At 40.8% G+C, this 18,900-nt stretch overlaps 1 protein-coding gene across 1 annotated transcript in view; it reads left to right on the top strand.

Annotated features, from left to right (window-relative positions):
• The window catches only part of LOC117868046 (cystathionine beta-synthase-like), a gene marked incomplete in the record, with an annotated part of 57,166 nt that overhangs the window by 35,278 nt on the left and 2,988 nt on the right, over positions 1-18,900 (top strand). The window contains 10 exon segments of the mRNA XM_034753639.1: positions 1,574-1,708; positions 3,402-3,471; positions 5,196-5,287; positions 6,200-6,325; positions 6,951-7,035; positions 7,260-7,365; positions 8,142-8,219; positions 9,579-9,713; positions 11,306-11,414; positions 18,405-18,489. Coding sequence (XP_034609530.1) covers positions 1,574-1,708; positions 3,402-3,471; positions 5,196-5,287; positions 6,200-6,325; positions 6,951-7,035; positions 7,260-7,365; positions 8,142-8,219; positions 9,579-9,713; positions 11,306-11,414; positions 18,405-18,489 — 1,021 coding nt within the window.

Raw genomic sequence — 18,900 nt, 5'->3', positions numbered from 1 at the left:
TGTGGAGGCATCAGGTTATGCATTGACACAGCTGTTTTAAGAATTTTCCATTCCCAAGTCTTGGGTGTGTGAAATCTTTGCAGCTGTTGCACCCAGGCAGGCCTAGGGGTACAAAACCACCACGTAGCCGGAAGAGGTACCTGAACATTACAACTGATATATTTAAATAGTGCCTTTCACACAGAGATCCCAAAGTGCCCAACCAACTTCACAGATGAGAACTGCTTTCCCCGTTGTTCTAATTCAGCCAACTCGAGGGCTGGAGATGGTGTAAGTAGCTTAAAATCTGCCTATATTTCCTATATTTTACAACAATCAAGAACAAGTGAAGAAAAAATTTTGGCCCACCTAAAACCACAGTAACTGTAGCAGAAGGCAAAACTGAAGTGGAACTTAGCGAGGCCATGGAACTAACGTCACTACTCTTGACGAAAACGACATGAGATTTTTAATGACCACAAATGATTAGGACCTCTGTTTTCAATGTCGTCTGAAAAGACAGTGACTCCAGCAGGAGAGGTGCCCTCTGGTACTCTGCTGGCACATGGGCAAAGTTCTGAGGTGAAAGGAAGAGTGCTACATGCTGAATTGCCCACACCACATCCTGCAGCACCTGGATCTGCCCTGGAGGCCTGTTGCTTAAACACTGACTACACCCAAACCTCCTTAGCTAATGACTTTTTCAAACGATCACACTTCTCGTGGTATGACTGTAAGCATAAGGGGATGGCTATGGTAAGGGTTCTACCACTTTGCTATCTAAGTGGAGGTCTACTGCATAATATGTTGAAATCACTGCACTTAATACTTATTTTTAACATATTTATTATGGTGCTGTCTGTGAGCCAACCAAGAGTGGGTCCTAGTGCGCAAGGCACTGTACAAATCATTAGAAATAAAATGGTGGTTCTAGGCTATGGCACTGGGAGTCTTGGGTGTGTCTTTACTAGTCTGTAAGGTAGCTGGTGTGTACATGTTTTTAATACTTTGCACTGAGTAACACCTCACTACACACAAAAAGGGTATGTAGAAATGTGAGAGTCCTAGATTCATACTCCAGACAAGTGGACTGTAGCCAAATACTCCTTTCTTATTTGCCATTGAATGTTACATTTTCAGGTCAAATCCATCATGTAGCTTTCAAAACATGAGTGTTGTGGGAATGGGACAGTGTTGCTTGGTCGTGTTGATAAGCATTATTTTAGCTCTGTAATTCCACTGGCAGAACTGATTAGATGTGGGGGGGATCTTCAACTAGGTTGAGCTGAAAATGCAGGTTACAAACCAGTGACAAATGTGTGTCCTTGTAGGCAAACAACAATGATCATACGTTTCAGGCCACTAGACATTTAAAAAAACGAGACAGAGAGGACAGCGTTTAACCTGTTGGGGGCATCTGTTCTGAAACACTTTGCTTCTGGGGATTGAATTGATACAGACTTTAAGCAGTGGGTATGGAAGAGATGCACACTCTTGTTTATATAAAGTTTATAGTCGGCTTTTTTTCATCCTCTGACATACCAGTAGGGTCTCTGTGCCTATGGAGATTTTTGACTGACTCTATTTGGTTCAGGTGGATGTTCTGAGAGCTCTTGGCGCTGAGATTGTGAGGACCCCAACTACTGCCAGATTTGACTCGCCTGAATCTCATGTGGGAGTAGCATGGCGACTGAAAAATGAAATCCCCAATTCCCATATCCTAGACCAGGTAAGGTCCTGAACAACTGAGGTGCATATATGGGATAGAGAGAAATATTGGTAATGTCCTTTTCCTGCACTCCACAGATAAGAGTAACAGCAGCCCTGGATTGAGAGTATGTGTAGATTGAACCTGGGATCTCTGGATCTAAAAGTGTGAATTGCTGTTGCCTTACCAGGATCCGTAGCTCAACAAAAGTAGCAGATCACAAATGTTTAAATGTGGCTGTGCCACTAGAATGGCACAAAAAGCCCAGGGTGAACTGGCTTTTCAAATTGAAGCAATTTAAATCAACAATTTTAATCATGATTTAAATCATCAAACCAGAAATACTGATTTAAATCCTCAATTTGAATCTTGTTTTGTAGTTGTACTTTTTGGTTATTTTCCTAAAGAAAAATTGATTCTCACTGGTTGGTGGCCATTAAAATATGTTGTTTTACAATTAAATATAGCTTTTGCACTAAACTTGGGTGGTCTTTTTACTAACTAGGACAATATACTATAATTGTGCATAACTTAACGTACTTGCAGATGCTTAATTTTTACATTTTGTTTATTATGTTATGGAATGATGCATTTCTTATTTACTAAATTAACTTTTACCTGTGATTTGTGTTGAGCTCTATTTGGATGGAAATTGGAATTGAATTAAAAATGTGCAAAATAGCATTTGTTTTGTTAGTTAAATAAAACTACTTTAAATGTGCTGGATACATAAGAAAAAATTGTAAACTATGGTTTGCATTTACAACTAACTGATTTATTAAACAAGGGAAGTATCTGTAGTTAGTGAATTGAACTGATTGTTTCTGGTCACCATATCCCTCAAGATTTTAGAAGTAGTAAATCTCGTTTTCTCACACCTAGTTTTTATTCATTGATCAGAAGAGGAAAACAAACATTTCTGCTTTTTCAGCTCCAAGTCAGTTTCTCAACTTTAAATGAATTAGTCATGAACTGAACTAGTTGAATAAACTGAAATGAAGAAAATACTCTTGTACCTGCAGAAGAGGCTACTGCTATCAAAAGCTGATTTAGCACTTCAAACTCTGGTTTCTGGTGCTTGCCAAGTGACTTCCACTAGTTCAGTGGTTTGACTTTCTTTAAAACTTTGGCAGCAACCATATACTGCTTAATATTACATTTCTAATGTATTTCAAGTGATATTGATAATTATAGTAAGTTTAGGCCTTAACATAAGTTGCCATAACTTCAAATGTTTATTTAAAAAAAAAGATTTAATTTAAATCTGATTTTAAATAAAAATATGCATGTATATTAAAATTATCTATTCTTATCCACCCTGAAAGAACCACCCTATGTTAGCATAGGTTACAGAAAGACCAAGATAATGTTCTCTGCTAGGTTGGCAATTCTGCATATCGGAGTTGTAGAAAGTTCAAACTTCTACAGAAGATAATCCCACAGGCAGATTGCCCTTGGCTTTCAGGGATGTTGGGGACCTTAGCACAAAAATACCACTTGCTTTAATTGGAGCAGTTGCAGGAATCTCTTCCAGGCCAAGGTAGAAAGTATTGATAAATGGCTGAACAATTTAGAAACTGGTGGGAGCCTATAGTAGTGTTGTGGGGCTTGAACAAAACTGGTCTTTTTTTTTTTTTTTGACCTGCTCCTCAGGATTTGATTTTGATGAGCTGTTTCCATGGTTCAATATGTTTTCCATTGTATTTCAATCTAGTACCGCAACGCCAGTAACCCCTTGGCACACTATGACACTACAGCAGAGGAGATCCTGCAGCAGTGTGAAGGTATGCTAATTCTTCTGCTAGCACTCTTTTTGAATTAACCTCTGGAGTGCTCTTGTTTTAATCACATCCCCCTGTTGAAAGCAGATCAAGGGTATAGAATTGCAGAGACTCTGAGATAGTTTATGTAAAGTTTACGTAATTCAAATGAGACCCATCTAGTTAGAAGTGTGGGATTTTTAAAAAATATTTTTATAAAAAAACCTTTTGCTTTTACCTTTCGATGACTGTGACTGGCCAGGCAAAGTGATGACCCCTAGATAAAGAAGTCTGCATAGCTCAGAGGAGTTGAAGAGCTAGGGAGTTTGAGTATTCATGAATGGGAAGTGGTTTTTAAAAAGGCTCGACTCTTAGTTCTTAATCTAAACTGAGCATGTGAGTTTTTATTGATCCTTTTTTTTATTATTATTTAATACTAAAACTCTGTGTAAGGTCCACTTACCCTATCACAAGACATTCCTCAATTGATGGTATCCTCAGGAGTACACATAGTCTAGGAACCAAGCTTTTCCGTAAGGATATGATTGTGTCAATGATCACCACTGTCACGAACCAGGAATTTTGCCATTTATGTGGACCCACTTGCTGTGCATTAACAGTACGGTAGTTCACTTGGATCTAGTCCCATTTCAAAGAGGACTAAATCAAAATGAGCTAACAGACTGTTAATGCGCAGCAACGCGGTCCACAAGGTTACCATGACCTGAGCATGACATTATTTATTTTCCTGTCAGTGCCAGGAATTGTGCATGATTTTACCATGGCATAATTGTATTCATACTTACCAGTAAGTTGTGTTTGGAGCCAGCAGAGGGAGCTTGCACATCAGGTTTCTTGGTCTGTGCCATAAAACCTCATATTTAGCTTCTCAGTGGGATTTCTGTATTTAAAGTAACAAAGCCCTATATTGGATTTAGACAGTGACGATGACCTGCATGTAAAGTGCAGTTATATAATGAGTTTTTGTTCGTCTATGCATGCTTTCCATGTCAGACTTCCTCAGTTTACAAGCGCAAAGGTGGTTTTACTATCACTGAAGCCTCATTTTGATCTCAGACCTCATCTTGACTCTCAATCCATCTTGTAAAGTCAATGGGCCTTATTCTGATCTCGCTGTCAGAGGTGTAAGTCTGATGTCATTGCTTCAGTCAATGAAATTACACCTGTGTGAGATCAGAATCAAGCCCTATTTCTTGGGATGTTTTTGATTTGTAAGCAACACTTTTTATATAAGTGCCCAGGAGTTAGTGAAGTGCTCTTTTATTTCTGGTAATAAATCATTTAAAGACAATCAGATAAAATAATTGTTGGCCAAGTCCTGATTATTCTATTAATGCACAAAAAGAGCTAGAATAAGGACAGATCAACATCTACCACCAAACATCATAAAACAAATCCACAGATGGCAAATACGACACGTACACCCCTCAGCCCTTCTCCAAAGCCTTGAAAACATGGGGTTGCAGAGTGCCCAAAAGGCTATCACAAAGCTGGGCCCTGTTGGACTAAACGAGGGGGAGAAGGGGGAACAAGGGCTGAAGTTAGGTCTCTGAATACTCTTGCTGTGAGGTAAAAGGCTACTTTACATTGTCACCTTTCTGACATTAACTGCGCTTTCATTGGAGAGAGAAATGCATCTTGTGCATTCCTAGTCTGCAATAAGATTTTTATCTATAATCCCAATGGATGTTTTCAAGGTGGTATTTGATTCCTTGCACTTAAAATAGGAAAAATAGACATGCTGGTGGCTGGAGCTGGTACAGGAGGCACCATTACTGGCATTGCAAGAAAGCTGAAAGAGAAATGCCCAGATTGCAAAGTAAGTGGCAAACTAAAGCATCTTAGTAACTATTTCTAGCTTAAGTGACTTGCAAAGTTCCTTGTGGGAATAAGTCCCATTTTTCTCATCTTTGTTGGGGCACTTTAATCCTTACCTGGGACACATCTGCTTGTTCTGAGCTGGGTGGTAGTTTTGAGCTGTTCACAAAAAGCATAGGAAGCCACCTCATTCTCTTTTCACATGTGACCCAAGTCAGAGTTTGATCCTGAAAATCAAACCACAAATTCCATATGGCCCATATTGAAAAATGTTGTTCTCCCTACTGTGTATATTCTGGGCACCTGTTTGTATCCAAAAGATGTTTGCACTTTCCCTTCACTGACTTCACAAGGGGTAATTCTCTGGAATTACTGAATTTCTGGCCAAATGAAACTTGTCCCAAGACATGCAAATCTGTGTGTCCCTCAATAGGCACATATTGTTCCTGTCTCTGTTACCTTATGACTCTCGGTGGCCGCTTTCCATTTTCCGATGGAAATAGGATACTAGCTTTTCTCAGTGTAACAAGGCACTACAGTTAAGACTTTCTGTTTGCTCCTGGTACAAAATGGTAGAGATCTGACTTCTGGGTGGGATCAGGGCAAACACCTTCCATTTAGCTAAACAAAATATTCGTAGAATGAGCTGTGCCTTTCCCCTACAATGTCTCACACCCTGACCAAGTAGGATGAGTTGCTGAGGGGTAGGAGCAACAAGGCAGTTTGCAGAAGGGAACTTGCCAAAGGACAGATTGGGAAAAAAAAAGACTTATTTCAATGACTACGGCCTGTATGTGCATGGCCGGCATGACAGTTTTGCGAGGTAACAGTCCTAACATAACACTTGGATTTAATGGCTATGTGTTGAAAAAACAAGTGCAACGGTAGCCAAATCTGAAATCCCCTTCTCCAGATTATTGGTGTCGATCCCCAGGGCTCCATTCTTGCTGAGCCTGAAGAACTGAATAAGACTGACAAGACAACATACGAGGTGGAGGGGATTGGATATGATTTTGTCCCTACAGTGCTGGACAGATCGGTAAGTCAAGCTCCTCAATTAACCACTCCTTGCCTTCCGCTCTGCGGGGGGAGGGGGGGAAGAAGTTGGAAATAGCATGGCAGCTACTGTGAGGGACACAGAATGTGTTTCTTTGAGATTAGAGGGGTTAGGAAGCACAATGAAATCCTTTTCCCACTGTATCCCAGCAGGTAAAGCAGCCCCATGTGAACATCTGAGCTGGACACATTTTTCTTGCTCTTTCATAATACTGTGTGAAAACATGCTGTGCAGATAACTTTTTCCCTGAACAATCCCTTTAAATAAAACCAAAAAAAAACCCAGCCCACAACTTGATCTCTAGTCCAATGACATCAGGTGCAAGGTAGGACTCACTTTCCTGGCGAGTCAGCTGGGAAGGGAGGAGAATGACCAGTTCTCCTTGTAGCTTTTCCCACAGTCACCTTATTTAAAAGACAAAGTACTTTCTACTAGTATAGGGAACATCACTAATACCACAGTAGTGTGTGTTAGGCAAAAAAAAAGCAGTTGCGGGATGTGAACGCAAAAATTGTAAGTCTATAATTTGAAACAGCTGAACAGCATCTCCTGAAAGGGGGATATGATCAGCTATGTCTTTTGTCTCCTTTCCCCTGCACTCTTTTAGGTGGTGGACAAGTGGTACAAGAGCAATGATGAGGAGTCTTTTTCGTTGGCACGCATGTTAATCAGAGAGGAAGGATTATTGTGTGGTAAGAGCTGGTACTAATCCTCCAAAGTTTCCTGTGAATTAGATTGCGGCATTGTGCAAATCACTTAACTTGTCCAAGGGAAACCTTGTCAGTGTTGGGATTAGAGCTCCAGAGTTCTTTTCTCCACCCCTGAACTCGACCCACCTTTCTCTGATCTTATCCTCCTGTTTCACAAGTGGCTTCCACGTGCAGTGGTCTTGACGGTGTGATCTGGGTGTTGACAGGTGGCAGCTCTGGCAGTGCAATGTCCATTGCTGTGAAGGCTGCCAAGGATTTGACAGAAGGTCAGCGCTGTGTTGTCATCTTGCCCGACTCTGTCAGGAACTACATGTAAGAAATTGCCCCGTTCTCTTTCTGCTTCGTGCCTGCTGCCTTCACGGAGGGTGAGGCATTCATACCGAGTTTAGACAAGCTTTTCCACAGTGTCTAGTGGTTTTTGGTTCCCAACTTGAGGACTCCGGCAGGAGCCTGGTTTACAGAAGGTGGGAACTCAGCGAAAATAAGGCCCCTTTAAGGTATCTCAGGTTTGGGCATCCAGAAGTCACTGGTCACTTTGGAAAAATTCGAGTCCTGAATTTCTTTAACCATTTTAATTGGGATCTCTTCTGGGACTTTTCAAGGAATGGTTGTCCTCTACTCTCTTCCTTGTGCTATGAATTGAAGAGAATACTATTGTAGTAACAGCTTATGCCGGGGGGTGGGGGGGAATACAGTGTTACACTTGCTCTAACTCCTGTGGCTAAATTCACCTGACCCCACACTTAAAATACAGCTTTACTCTGCGACACTGTACAGTTCCCCATTGTGCAGCATGGGAGCACAAAACTGTAAATGTATTTAATTTAATACCTTCCAGCACTTCTCCTCCATTACAAGCGGTCTCATTATATGGTTGTGCCATTTCCTTTCTTCTTTTTATAAATATTCTACCCACATATCCCTTCGCCATAAAGACTGGCTGAGTGCTATTATGTGTTTGTAATTATACCGCTATCTGTGCTGGGGGTACAATAGGGGATGTAACTATATGCCATTGTATGTACTACCAACACAAGTGTAACCTGCGGGGGAGCTCATGACTTCTTTGCTTTCTTGATGGTTTCCAGGTCCAAGTTTTTGAATGACAAATGGATGACCCAGAAAGGGTTCATGAAAGAAGATGATGACCTCGTTAAGAAACCTTGGTAAGGCAGTCATGTTCATTTGAAAGTTGCAATGGGGTGGGCCACTTGAAATTTCTCTGTAGCTTGCAATGTTTCCTTGTCTGTTTGAATTGATTCTCTGTACATTTGGGGATACGGTGAAGCCTACTTAAATCAGTAGAAATCTTTTGAGTTGTTCACTTTGAGAAAGATTTGATACTTTTGCCTCGGTGACAACTGCAATTCTTAAATGAATGAAAACTTTTTAAACTCTTCCCCCAGCCCAGTTATTCATGTTTTAATGCCTCATTGATGTTTATGGCATCATCTACTATTAATTAGGCAGGTTGAGATGCATATATGCTTTTTGGGCACAGGGAACGGTCTTTTTCGTTGTTTGTGCAGCGCCTAGCACAATGGGGCCTGGACCATGACTAGCACTCCTACGCACTGTAGTAACATAAATAATAATCCTTTTGTCAAGTACAGTGAAATGGACATTGTCAACTTGACATCTAGTCAGTATCAAAACAGTTAAAAGAAGTTTGGGGGGTACTTAACTGCCCTCAGGCCCCTGCTAGTCTTTATGGTTTTACAGTCCCTCTTTCCATCTTTAAACAAATCCCTACCTGTCTCTCCTGTTGATGCTGGAAGACCCCTACACAAACAGGAGGGGAAAAGTTTGCTAACAGTCTGTACAGAGAACGCTGACTGGACCCAGAGTGAGCAAATTGGAAAAATACCTTCTAATGTTTTTATTGGTATTGTGGTAATGCCCAGAAGCCCCAGGTAGGATTTGGACTCTGCTGTACTACATGCTGTACTAACAGAATAAGAGACACTCCCTGCTCCAAAGAGCTTAGTTTTTACAGTTATTTAGATCTTTAGCAGTTTGGGGCAGGGACTGACTGTCTCTTATTATGTGCAAGTACAGTGCCGTAGGGCTCTGACCTTGGCTGGGGCCTCTTGACATGATGTATGACAAATAACAGATGTTTAGTTTTGAGCCAAGATGCAAACCGTGGTTGTACCAGACAGTTGGATGAAATGGAGGCTGAGGGTAATGCTGATAGGAGCACATGGCTCCACAAACTATCTAAGTGTCTCACTAAATAAATGGCTTCAAGTACATTAAAATGTTCTTTTCCCTTTTTTGTAAATCAAGATGTAAATGACCAACTGGAGGTATCCGTAATTTCTGCTGGCCATCTGCCATGCAAGGATAGGAATCAAATAAGATGGAAAAGGGACACGGTTGTAATTATTTCCCTTACTGAGTCCTGAAGACCCAAGTGAGCCTTTCTGCTGGTAGTGAGGGGAAATCCTATAAGGTATCTTAGGGCATGGCAATTTCAGAATGATCAGATGAGTTGCTGTAAAACCTATGTGTTTTGTCAACAGGTGGTGGAACCTCAAAGTTCAGGAATTAAGTCTCTCTGCTCCCCTGACAGTGCTTCCAGGTGTCACCTGTGAAAAGACCATTGAAATCCTCCGAGAGAAGGGATTTGACCAGGCACCAGTTGTTGATGATTGTGGGTATGTTCAGATATCAATATCTTCCTCCCTTCCCTCCCCCTCCTAAACAAACCTGTAAGTCAAGTTTCTATTTCTTGTTTACTGTTTACACACAGTAAATGAGAAGTGTGCCTTCTGTCACTTAATTCTCCAGTATCTCCTGCAGGGTCAGCAAGAGTTCGGAAATGTCCTATTACATACCACACAGCTTTCAGATTTAAAATGCTGTCCTGTCAGGACTATCCTGCTCTTGGTCTAATAGGTCTCTAGCTATCATGACCTGATATTTGAAATGTCTCTGTCTATAATGAAGAAATCCCTACATTTTTGTCTGGGGGGGTTGTTGTGGACTCCTGGTAAGGAATAGATCAAAGTGAAACCTCTCATTTAATAAACCTGAGGATGAACCACCACCTCTGCATGGTTGGGTGTTCTCCACAGATTCTTCATGGCATTTCACTGCAGTGAAAACTGGAAAGTGGTCGCTAACCTGGGCCTAAAGAAATGTTTTAAATCTCAAACTTTGTGGCCGATGTCGAACATCTTCTTTCCCTCAGCCTCCATGGTGAGCATGCTGAATGGTAGAAAGCTGAATGCTGATCTTTAGTGGACTAGTGGTGACCTTAGCCTTGTGTCTCAGGTTTCTTATGGAGGCCAGCAGAGACTATTTAGATCTGCAAGTTAATTTAAACTATACGCAATCATGGTCAGACAGCTGAGTGATTGGATAGACAGTAGCGGAAACCACTAGTTCACCAAAATCTTCTATTACTAGGTAGGAGTGCTGAGTCCTTGCCACAGTGTCCATCAGCCTTGTCATTTGGAATCCCTCTGAATTTAGCATGTGCCAGCACACTCCACAGTTCAGTGGGAAGGACCCGTAACTATTAGCCCCACTTTCGTTTTGGCTCTGGAGTTGAGCACAGCTAGGTAGGAGGGAGGTCACTAAAATGGCTAATTTTAGCAAAACTAGGGGAAACTCCCATTTTAAATGTAATCCAGCCAGGACATTCCCATCCAAACCCAAGACTTTCCCAGAAAACTCGCATGTCTGATCACCCAAGCAGAGTTCACTTGGGGGGTATCTACACAGCAGAGAGCCTCCCAGCCCAGGTCGACAGACTTGGTCTTGTGCTACCACACTAAAAATAGCTGTGTAGACGCTGGAGCTTAGGCTCTGAAGCCCACCCTCTTCCCTAAACTTCAGAGCCCGAGCTGCGGCGTCTACACAGCTATTTTGTACTGCAGAAGCACAAGCCTAGGTCTGTGGCCCTGGGCTCGAAGCAGGCTGCCACTCACTGGCGGGGGCGGGGCGGGCGGTGGTGGTGTAGGGGTTTCAGAACCCAGGCTGTAGCCCCAGCAGGAATATCTGCACTGCTATTCCTAGCCCCACAAGCCTGAGTCAATTGATCCAGGCTCTGAGCCTCAGAGCTGTTGGTTTTTCTTTGCTGTGTAGACACCCTCAGAATCTGAACACCTCTGAAAATGATGATCTACACCATTAAACTGACTTTTGGGCATCCCTCTAAGGAAAGCCTGCTGAGAGTGCAGTTCACTTGTCTCTAGAAAACCCTGAGTGTCTGACATTGTTTGACCATGCCTCCTCTTTTCAGTGTGATTTTGGGAATGGTTACCCTTGGGAACATGCTTTCATCATTACTTGCTGGGAAAGTTCAGCCATCAGATCATGTCAGCAAAGTAATCTACAAGCAATTCAGACAGGTAAACCTGCTCTATGTCTACTTCTTTACTTTTCAAGTATTATTGTAGGTATCCGAGCATTACAGTGCCATAGACTAGAGTAAGGTTTGAAGTGAGGCCATACAGAATCTTCTCTTTGAGAATGTGCCACTATGCATGCAGACCTGGGCTTGGATCTCATTTTAGACTCTAAACTCAGCCTGGGGTTATTGAAAGGCTCCCAGACTTGAGGTTGGTTTATGGTGCTGCATCAGACCATTGAACTCTTGTGGGTTTGATAGGGACTTTTTTTTTCTTGTCATTGGGTTTTTTTTTTATGTCCTCCCCCCCACCGCTCAACCTGAATGTAAAACTGAGTAGTGTGAGCCTCCATGGGAAGAAATAATTGAACTTTTGTGTAAATTCCAATGGCAGTTGAAACCAGCAAGTGCTCACTTTGCAACAAAGACTGGAATTGTCACAAGCTGGTGACTGATTAGTTCTGACTGCCATCAAAGTGCATGAAGCATTATGCCAAGCAAGTCTACCTGGCAGTCAGCTGTGCCATATTTATCATACAGTAAATGGGCATAATGGTACTGAGCTCCTGTGTAAAGCATTTGGAGATCTACTGCTGATAAGCGCTACAAGAGCTAGGTGATGTTATCATTAATCGGGAAGCTTATGACATTCAAAATAAATAGTAAGATATTATGTTTTAGTGAAAGGCCCTCCTTCGTATGGAAGGATTGGGACATAGCTTTCTTCAGGCTTTAGATTCAATATTACATTTAGTAGTAAATAATTAAGTTCATAATGGAGCTTAATTATTAATATTTAAAATTCTAGGGAGGGAACTGTATTCAACTATATCTAATTATTATATTCTTATGTATAATCTACTGGCTGCTTGTTTTATAGCTTGGGAAAAAGAGGAGCTGCTAGTGCTTTATAGACAAAATTAAAGAAAAATATTTTTTTCTCCCTAGACATCAAATCAAACATCAGGTGAAACTCTGGTGTGTAACAAAACTGTTTAGTCCCTGTCGTCCCTCGCTTTGCTGGTCCCTCTGTTGCTCGTGCCTGTATCGTGTATTCATTGTTGTGTCTGTAATAGTCAGTTCTTTGTGCCTCTCCTCCCATTTTCTCCTGAAATACGCTGATTAAGCATCCCTCTTTTCCCCAGCTCCATCCCTGGTATCTGCCACTGCTAATGTGCTGGCAAAAATACAGTTCTCTGTTTTAAAAAAAATCTGAATTGCTATTATTATTATTTGTCTTACTGTAGTACCTAGGAGCCCTAGTTGTGAACCAGAACCCCATTGTGCTAGGTGCTCTACAGCCACAGAACAAAAATAGTCCCTGCCCCCAAGGAGCTGGCAATCTAAGTACACCTCTACCTCGATTTAACGCTGTCCTCGGGAGCCAAAAAATCTTACCGTGTTATAGGTGAAACCGCATTATATCGAACTTGCTTAGATCCGCCGGAGTGCGCAGCCCCCCGCCCCCCCCCCCCGCTGCCCCACGGAGCACTGCTTTACCGCGTTATAGCCGAATTCGTGTTATATCAGGTCGCGTTATATCGGGGTAGAGGTGTATATAAAAGAAAAACAAAAGAATCCTAGATGTTTGAAAATAAAAAAAAGCAAACTAATTTGGAATCTGTGCCAGTGAAATTGGGAAAAATTTAAGAGTCCTAATTGTCCCAAAGATGATGTCAAGTATTGTTTGAAGGAATAGATCTTTGTTAAGGCATGCTTAAAATAAAATGGATATGTTTGGTATGACTGGAAGGTAAAGCAATCCTAGTGAAATAAAGAAACCCCTCTCAAGTATGGCAGTTACAATAATTTTCTTACCAACTGGTCACCTTACATTTGAAGAAGAATTATTACTCTTTTGATTTAAAATGACCAGATATGCATTTACTCTCCTGAAGCCATGAAACATCACAGTCACAAAATAACCTATTCAAAAACAGGTACTGCAGATTACCGAATAGAGAGGATGGGCCATCCTTGTGAGAAAGGCACGAGACTGAGAGTCATGGAATCTGAGTGGTGGTGTTGGGATTAAAAGCAGATCCCAAAGTATGCTGGGCATTATGCAAGTGTATAGGAAAAAACAGCTGCCTTGAAGAGTTACCAAACTAAACTGGCCAAAACGAACACAGTGGGGAAAGTGAGAATTGACAGTCAAAGCAGTCACTGTGATTGGCTGTGAGTTGCTAGTTTTTCTGCAGTTTTTTAAAACTCTTTGGAGTAGACGTAGGCTGAGGGGAAATATCAGAAGCAGATGTTAGCAGAAGCAGTAAAAATGTTATAGGGGGTGGATATACCACAGAGGGCAGCGTGAGTAAAGGTGCCAGCGGAGGGAGTGTGATGGAGAGAAGAGACCAGAGCAATAACCAGCTTCCTGCATGACCCTTGAGCAAGTTGCTTAGCCTCTCCTGAGCATTAGTTTCCCCATCTGTAAAATAGGTGAATAATATTCCTTCCTCACAGGAATGGTGTCCATCTTAAATTCCTGAATGTCTGTAAAGTGTTTGGAGAACTTCAAGTTGCTAGTACCCTAGAGTATTAAAATGAATATGAACAGGAAATAGAAAAGAGATGCTGAACCTCAAAAATTACCTTTTATTTATTTTGAAAATCAGCCTCTATTCTTGCACCCAAGCTTTTTGCATTAGTAATTCTGGGTGCCCAAGGGTTTGTATGTTCTCAGGCTCATTTTTGCTTGCACAAATCTGGCAGCTACACCTCTTACCTGATTTGTGTGGTTCATATTCAACATACACAATTGGTTTTAACCTGAGAATCTTTACTGGAACAAGCTCTTATTTTGCTGTAAGCTAATCTTTTCCGTAAATAAAACTTTCCAAACTGATTGGAAATAACAATGTATCTGTAATTATCATGGCTCAGGAGTTGTATCCTGGGGAATAATGAATGGTCTGAGGCGTGAGTTGGCATCCTTATGCATTGCCTTGTGTCACTAGTACCAACAGGTCATTAATCCCTGAGAAATTTCCCACATTAAGATAGTTGTTGCTGTGTCAATTGAGAAGGGGAGAAATAGAATTTTTAGTGGGAGATGCATTTTCTGTTTGTATGCACACCTCATTAGAGCTGGTTGGGAACTGGAATTTCCATTTGGCAGGGAATTCCACAATTTCCAAATTTGTTTTCATTCCAATTCAAAGTGAAACACCAGAATCTTAAAAATTCCCACAGAACAAATATTTGAAAAGATCTGGAGAAAGGGGTAAACAGTGAGGTGGCAAAGTTTGCAGATGATACTAAACTGCTCAAGATAGTTAAGACCAAAGCAGACTGTGATGAACTTCAAAAAGATCTCACAAAACTAAGTGATTGGGCAACAAAATGGCAAATGAAATTTAATGTGGATAAAAGTAAAGTAATGCACATTGGAAAAAATAACCTCAACTATATACATACAATATGATGGGGGCTAATTTAGCTACAAGAAGTCAGGAAAAAGATCTTGGAGTCATCCTGGATAGTTCTCTGAAGATGTCCGCGCAGTGTGCAGAGGCGGTCAAAAAAAGCAAACAGGATGTTAGGGATCATTAAAAAGGGGATAGAGAATAAGACTGAGAATATATTATTGCCCTTATATAAATCGACGGTACGCCCACATCTCGAATACTGCATACAGATGTGGTCGCCTCATCTCAAAAAAGATATACTGGCACTAGAAAAGGTTCAGAAAAGGGCAACTAAAACGATTAGGGGTTTGGAATGGGTCCCATATGAGGAGAGATTAAAGAGGCTAGGACTCTTCAGCTTGGAAAAGAGAAGACTAAGGGGGGATATGATAGAGGTATATAAAATCACGAGTGATGTGGAGAAAGTGGATAAGGAAAAGTTATTTACTTATTCCCATAATACAAGAACTAGGGGTCATCAAATGAAATTAATAGGCAGCAAGTTTAAAACAAATACAAGGAAGTTCTTCTTCGCGCAGCACACAGTCAGCTTGTGGAACTCCTTACCTGAGGAGGTTGTGAAGGCTAGGACTATAACAGCATTTAAAAGAGAACTGGATAAATTCATGGTGGTTAAGTCCATTAATGGCTATTAGCCAGGACGGGTAAGGAATGGTGTCCCTAGCCTCTGTCTGTCAGAGGATGGAGATGGATGGCAGGGGAGAGATCACTTGATCATTGCCTGTTAGGTCCACTCCCTCTGGGGCACCTGGCATTGGCCACTGTCGGTAGACAGGATACTGGGCTAGATGGACCTTTGGTCTGACCCGGTACGGCTGTTCTTATGTTCTTAGGTTCTTATTTACTTTGAGGTCAATCAGAAAATTTTGTTTGGATTTTGATTTTAAGATTTTTATATTTTTAATTTAATTTTTTATCTTATCACTGACATTTTGCAATATGTCACAACAAAGTCCATTGAGAAATAAATCAAAATGTTTCGCTTAGTTTTTTTCCAAATGAAACTTTGTCTAAATTGATACATTCTCTCTGTCCCACCTTCCATTTAGCTGTGACATTCTGTGCATGTTTCCCAGACCTGAAGAAGAGCTCTGTGTAAGCTTGAAAGCTTGTCTCTCTCACAACAGAATTTGGTCCAATAAAAGATATTACCTCACCCACCTTGTCGAATTGGCATTTTCTGATGAAAAAATGGCCCATCAGAAATTTTTCAACCAGCTCTGCAGCTCATGTTTAGAAAACAATGCCCCCCCACCCGTATGTTAGCTAATCAGATGATATGAAACATGTTTCAACATTCCATCTCCCAGTGAACACATCAGCTGCATCTCGCCTCTGTTAGCCAGAGGATACAGTTTCTACCAGTTGGTAAGAAAACTTTGAGCCTGATCCTATACATGGTAGTTTCATTGACATCAGAAGGAGTTTTGCCTCCGTACAGAATTGGGCAAAACACATGCCGTCACATCTAACCCTTCCAGTCTTAGGGAGTCTTGAAGGTGCATTTTAAAAGATAATGGTGGGGAATAAACTAAACCAAATTCTGAAAGTTTCCCAGGATTTTCATTATGAATAACAAATACTTTTAAATTGAAGCCTGCATTGTAGTTGCAAATTGTACACTCTAGTGGTGGCTCGTTCTAGCTTGCTGTTGCTTTAACAGTCATTGCATATATATGTATTTGTGACACACATCAGTGTTTACCAATCTGTGTGCAAAGCCAGGGACTAAGAAAAAGTAGGTGATTTATATAGATTTAGCTTTAAATGATTGCAGTTAGACTTGGGGAAAGTCTGTGTGTTAAACTGCAATGTTTAAAGTCAGTGTGCTGCAGATAAAAAATGTCATAAAGAAAGGAAAACTCGAACCTGCGTGAAGGTGGAAGACACACAGTCTGCCTCGAGCTTTACTGAGTCAAGCCCTGGCTTGCAGCACAGTAACTTTCCATGTAGATAATCCCTCAGAGTCGTATCCTGCTCTTGATCCACATCCAAAAGTCCCACACTGGTTGCATAGATGAAGTGCAATATATTGTCTTTAATCCCTTGGGCCAATCTCAGTACAGTGATAACAGGTGTGGTTATCTTTCCTTGGGGTAGAACCCACTTAGTATCTGATGCACCCTTTGTTGGCAGACTCTGTCCTGTACGTGCAGAAGAAGGAACTCAAAGATCTGACCAGCCTTTTCCAGGTCTTAATTCAGTTGTCCTCTCCCATAATAGCTTGGGTGGAGTTTTTTGGTCTCCGCATTTTTTTTATGTAAATGATAGTCTGGATCCTCAAAGGTATTTGGGCACCTAACTCCTATTGATTTTTCAGTGCAAATTTAGGAGCCTAAATATCTTTGAGGATCTGGGCTGTTGTCAATTTACACGCACACACAAAAAGTACAGTAAATAAAGACTTTGTGGAGTCAGTCTGTCCTGTTTCTCTCCACACACACACACCTTTTTAAAAAAAAAAAGCAAAACATGGTGCAAGTCTCCTCTAGTTCACAGTATTGGAGCCCAAGCTCCATTTTCCAGTTCTGGCCATATTACTTACAGGAGAGGATTTATATCCCAGTCCAACACTGAGCTCCTTACAGGATAAAGGCTGTACTCTATACAAGGCAAGTTCATCTGTGGTGTAACTTCACAGAAGTGTCCTTAAAAAGGTACAGCTGATAGTACCTTCGGATGGAAAATCACCCAGCTAATATACCAAATTTGTCTTCAAATTGATGGGAGCACATAGATGATACCAAAACATGATTGATTGTTCATGGAATGCAATTTTGTGCTTTCTTTTAAATACCCAGCAAATGAGATCAGCCTGTAGGGCCAAATTTTTAAATGTATTGTGCACTTAACTCCCATGGGAATTAGGTGGCTAAATACCTTTCAAAAATCTGGTCTTTAGTGCTTTAATATTATGTGTTGCTAAAGAAAAACCTTACAATAGTTTAAGCAGGTTCATTAAATTCTTGAGTCTGAATTCTTTGTTTGTTGCTTCTGAGTAATATGTTAGCTCGGGTTTGGTTTTTTTTTTTCTTTTTTTTTTTTATGGCTTTTCTCACTGCTACCCTCCCCAAAACATCCTTTTTCCAAATCAACTTGCAGTCTGATTTCCCACCCCCTCACGTCCATTCCCTCCGGAGTTGTACAGGTGAGTATGTTCTTATGTTTACATAGCAACATTCTTTCATTAGACACATGGAACACTGATTTTTATCTTAGTTTTGTTTTTTTAAATCTCTCCTGTCTTTATTTTTTGTGTACGTGTGTCAAAATGAAAATTTCAGGTGCTACTTCCCCTTAATTTTTTTCTTTTCTTCTTTTCTTTTTGTCCAGCTTTTTTCCCCAAAAACCACAGCACTTAACAAACCCCAAGAACTCAGTGGGACGTGGATTCATTAAGTAATAGTTGTACTGTACAGCACTTTGAACATGAACAACGCTACACAAGTGCTAATTTATTATAATTTTAATGGTCTCTAGGATGGTAGGGGCGGGGGCTGTTGAACTTTTATGTTATTACAGGACACTTTGCTTTTAAGTTTTTGGTAACTTTCTCTTTTTAGATTCATCTGAAAGACAGCTTGGGGAAACTTTCTCATATCCTGGAAATAGACCACTTTGCTCTAGTTGTACATGAACAGATTCAGTGTGAGTATAACATAACACTCCTTGTAAAAGGTAGTGTGTGTGTGTGTGTGTGTGTGTGTGTGTGTGTGTGTGTATATATATATATATATATAGTACATATATATATAGTATATATATATATATAGTACCAAATGACACCGTAAGCTGTTATGTATGAGGCATTAGATATTGTGTGGTAAGAGTTGGGTAAACCAAAGGCCTCAACCACCTTACCCATGTAGGTATTCCTGTATAAGACCATTACTAACACTGGACCACGAGAATGATGAAATTATTAGAAACATTCTTTATAGTGAGATTCAAGAAGCTCAGTCTTCTTAGCTTAAGAAAGAGTAAGTTAAAGGGTGACTTGATCACAATCTATAAGTATCCATATGGGGAACAGAAATTAGATAAGAGGGTTCTTCCAAC

The sequence above is a fragment of the Trachemys scripta genome, chromosome 1, assembly GCF_013100865.1.
Source record: "Trachemys scripta elegans isolate TJP31775 chromosome 1, CAS_Tse_1.0, whole genome shotgun sequence".
Classification (NCBI taxonomy): domain Eukaryota; kingdom Metazoa; phylum Chordata; order Testudines; family Emydidae; genus Trachemys; species Trachemys scripta.
This window is presented reverse-complemented; position numbering and strand designations above follow the sequence as displayed.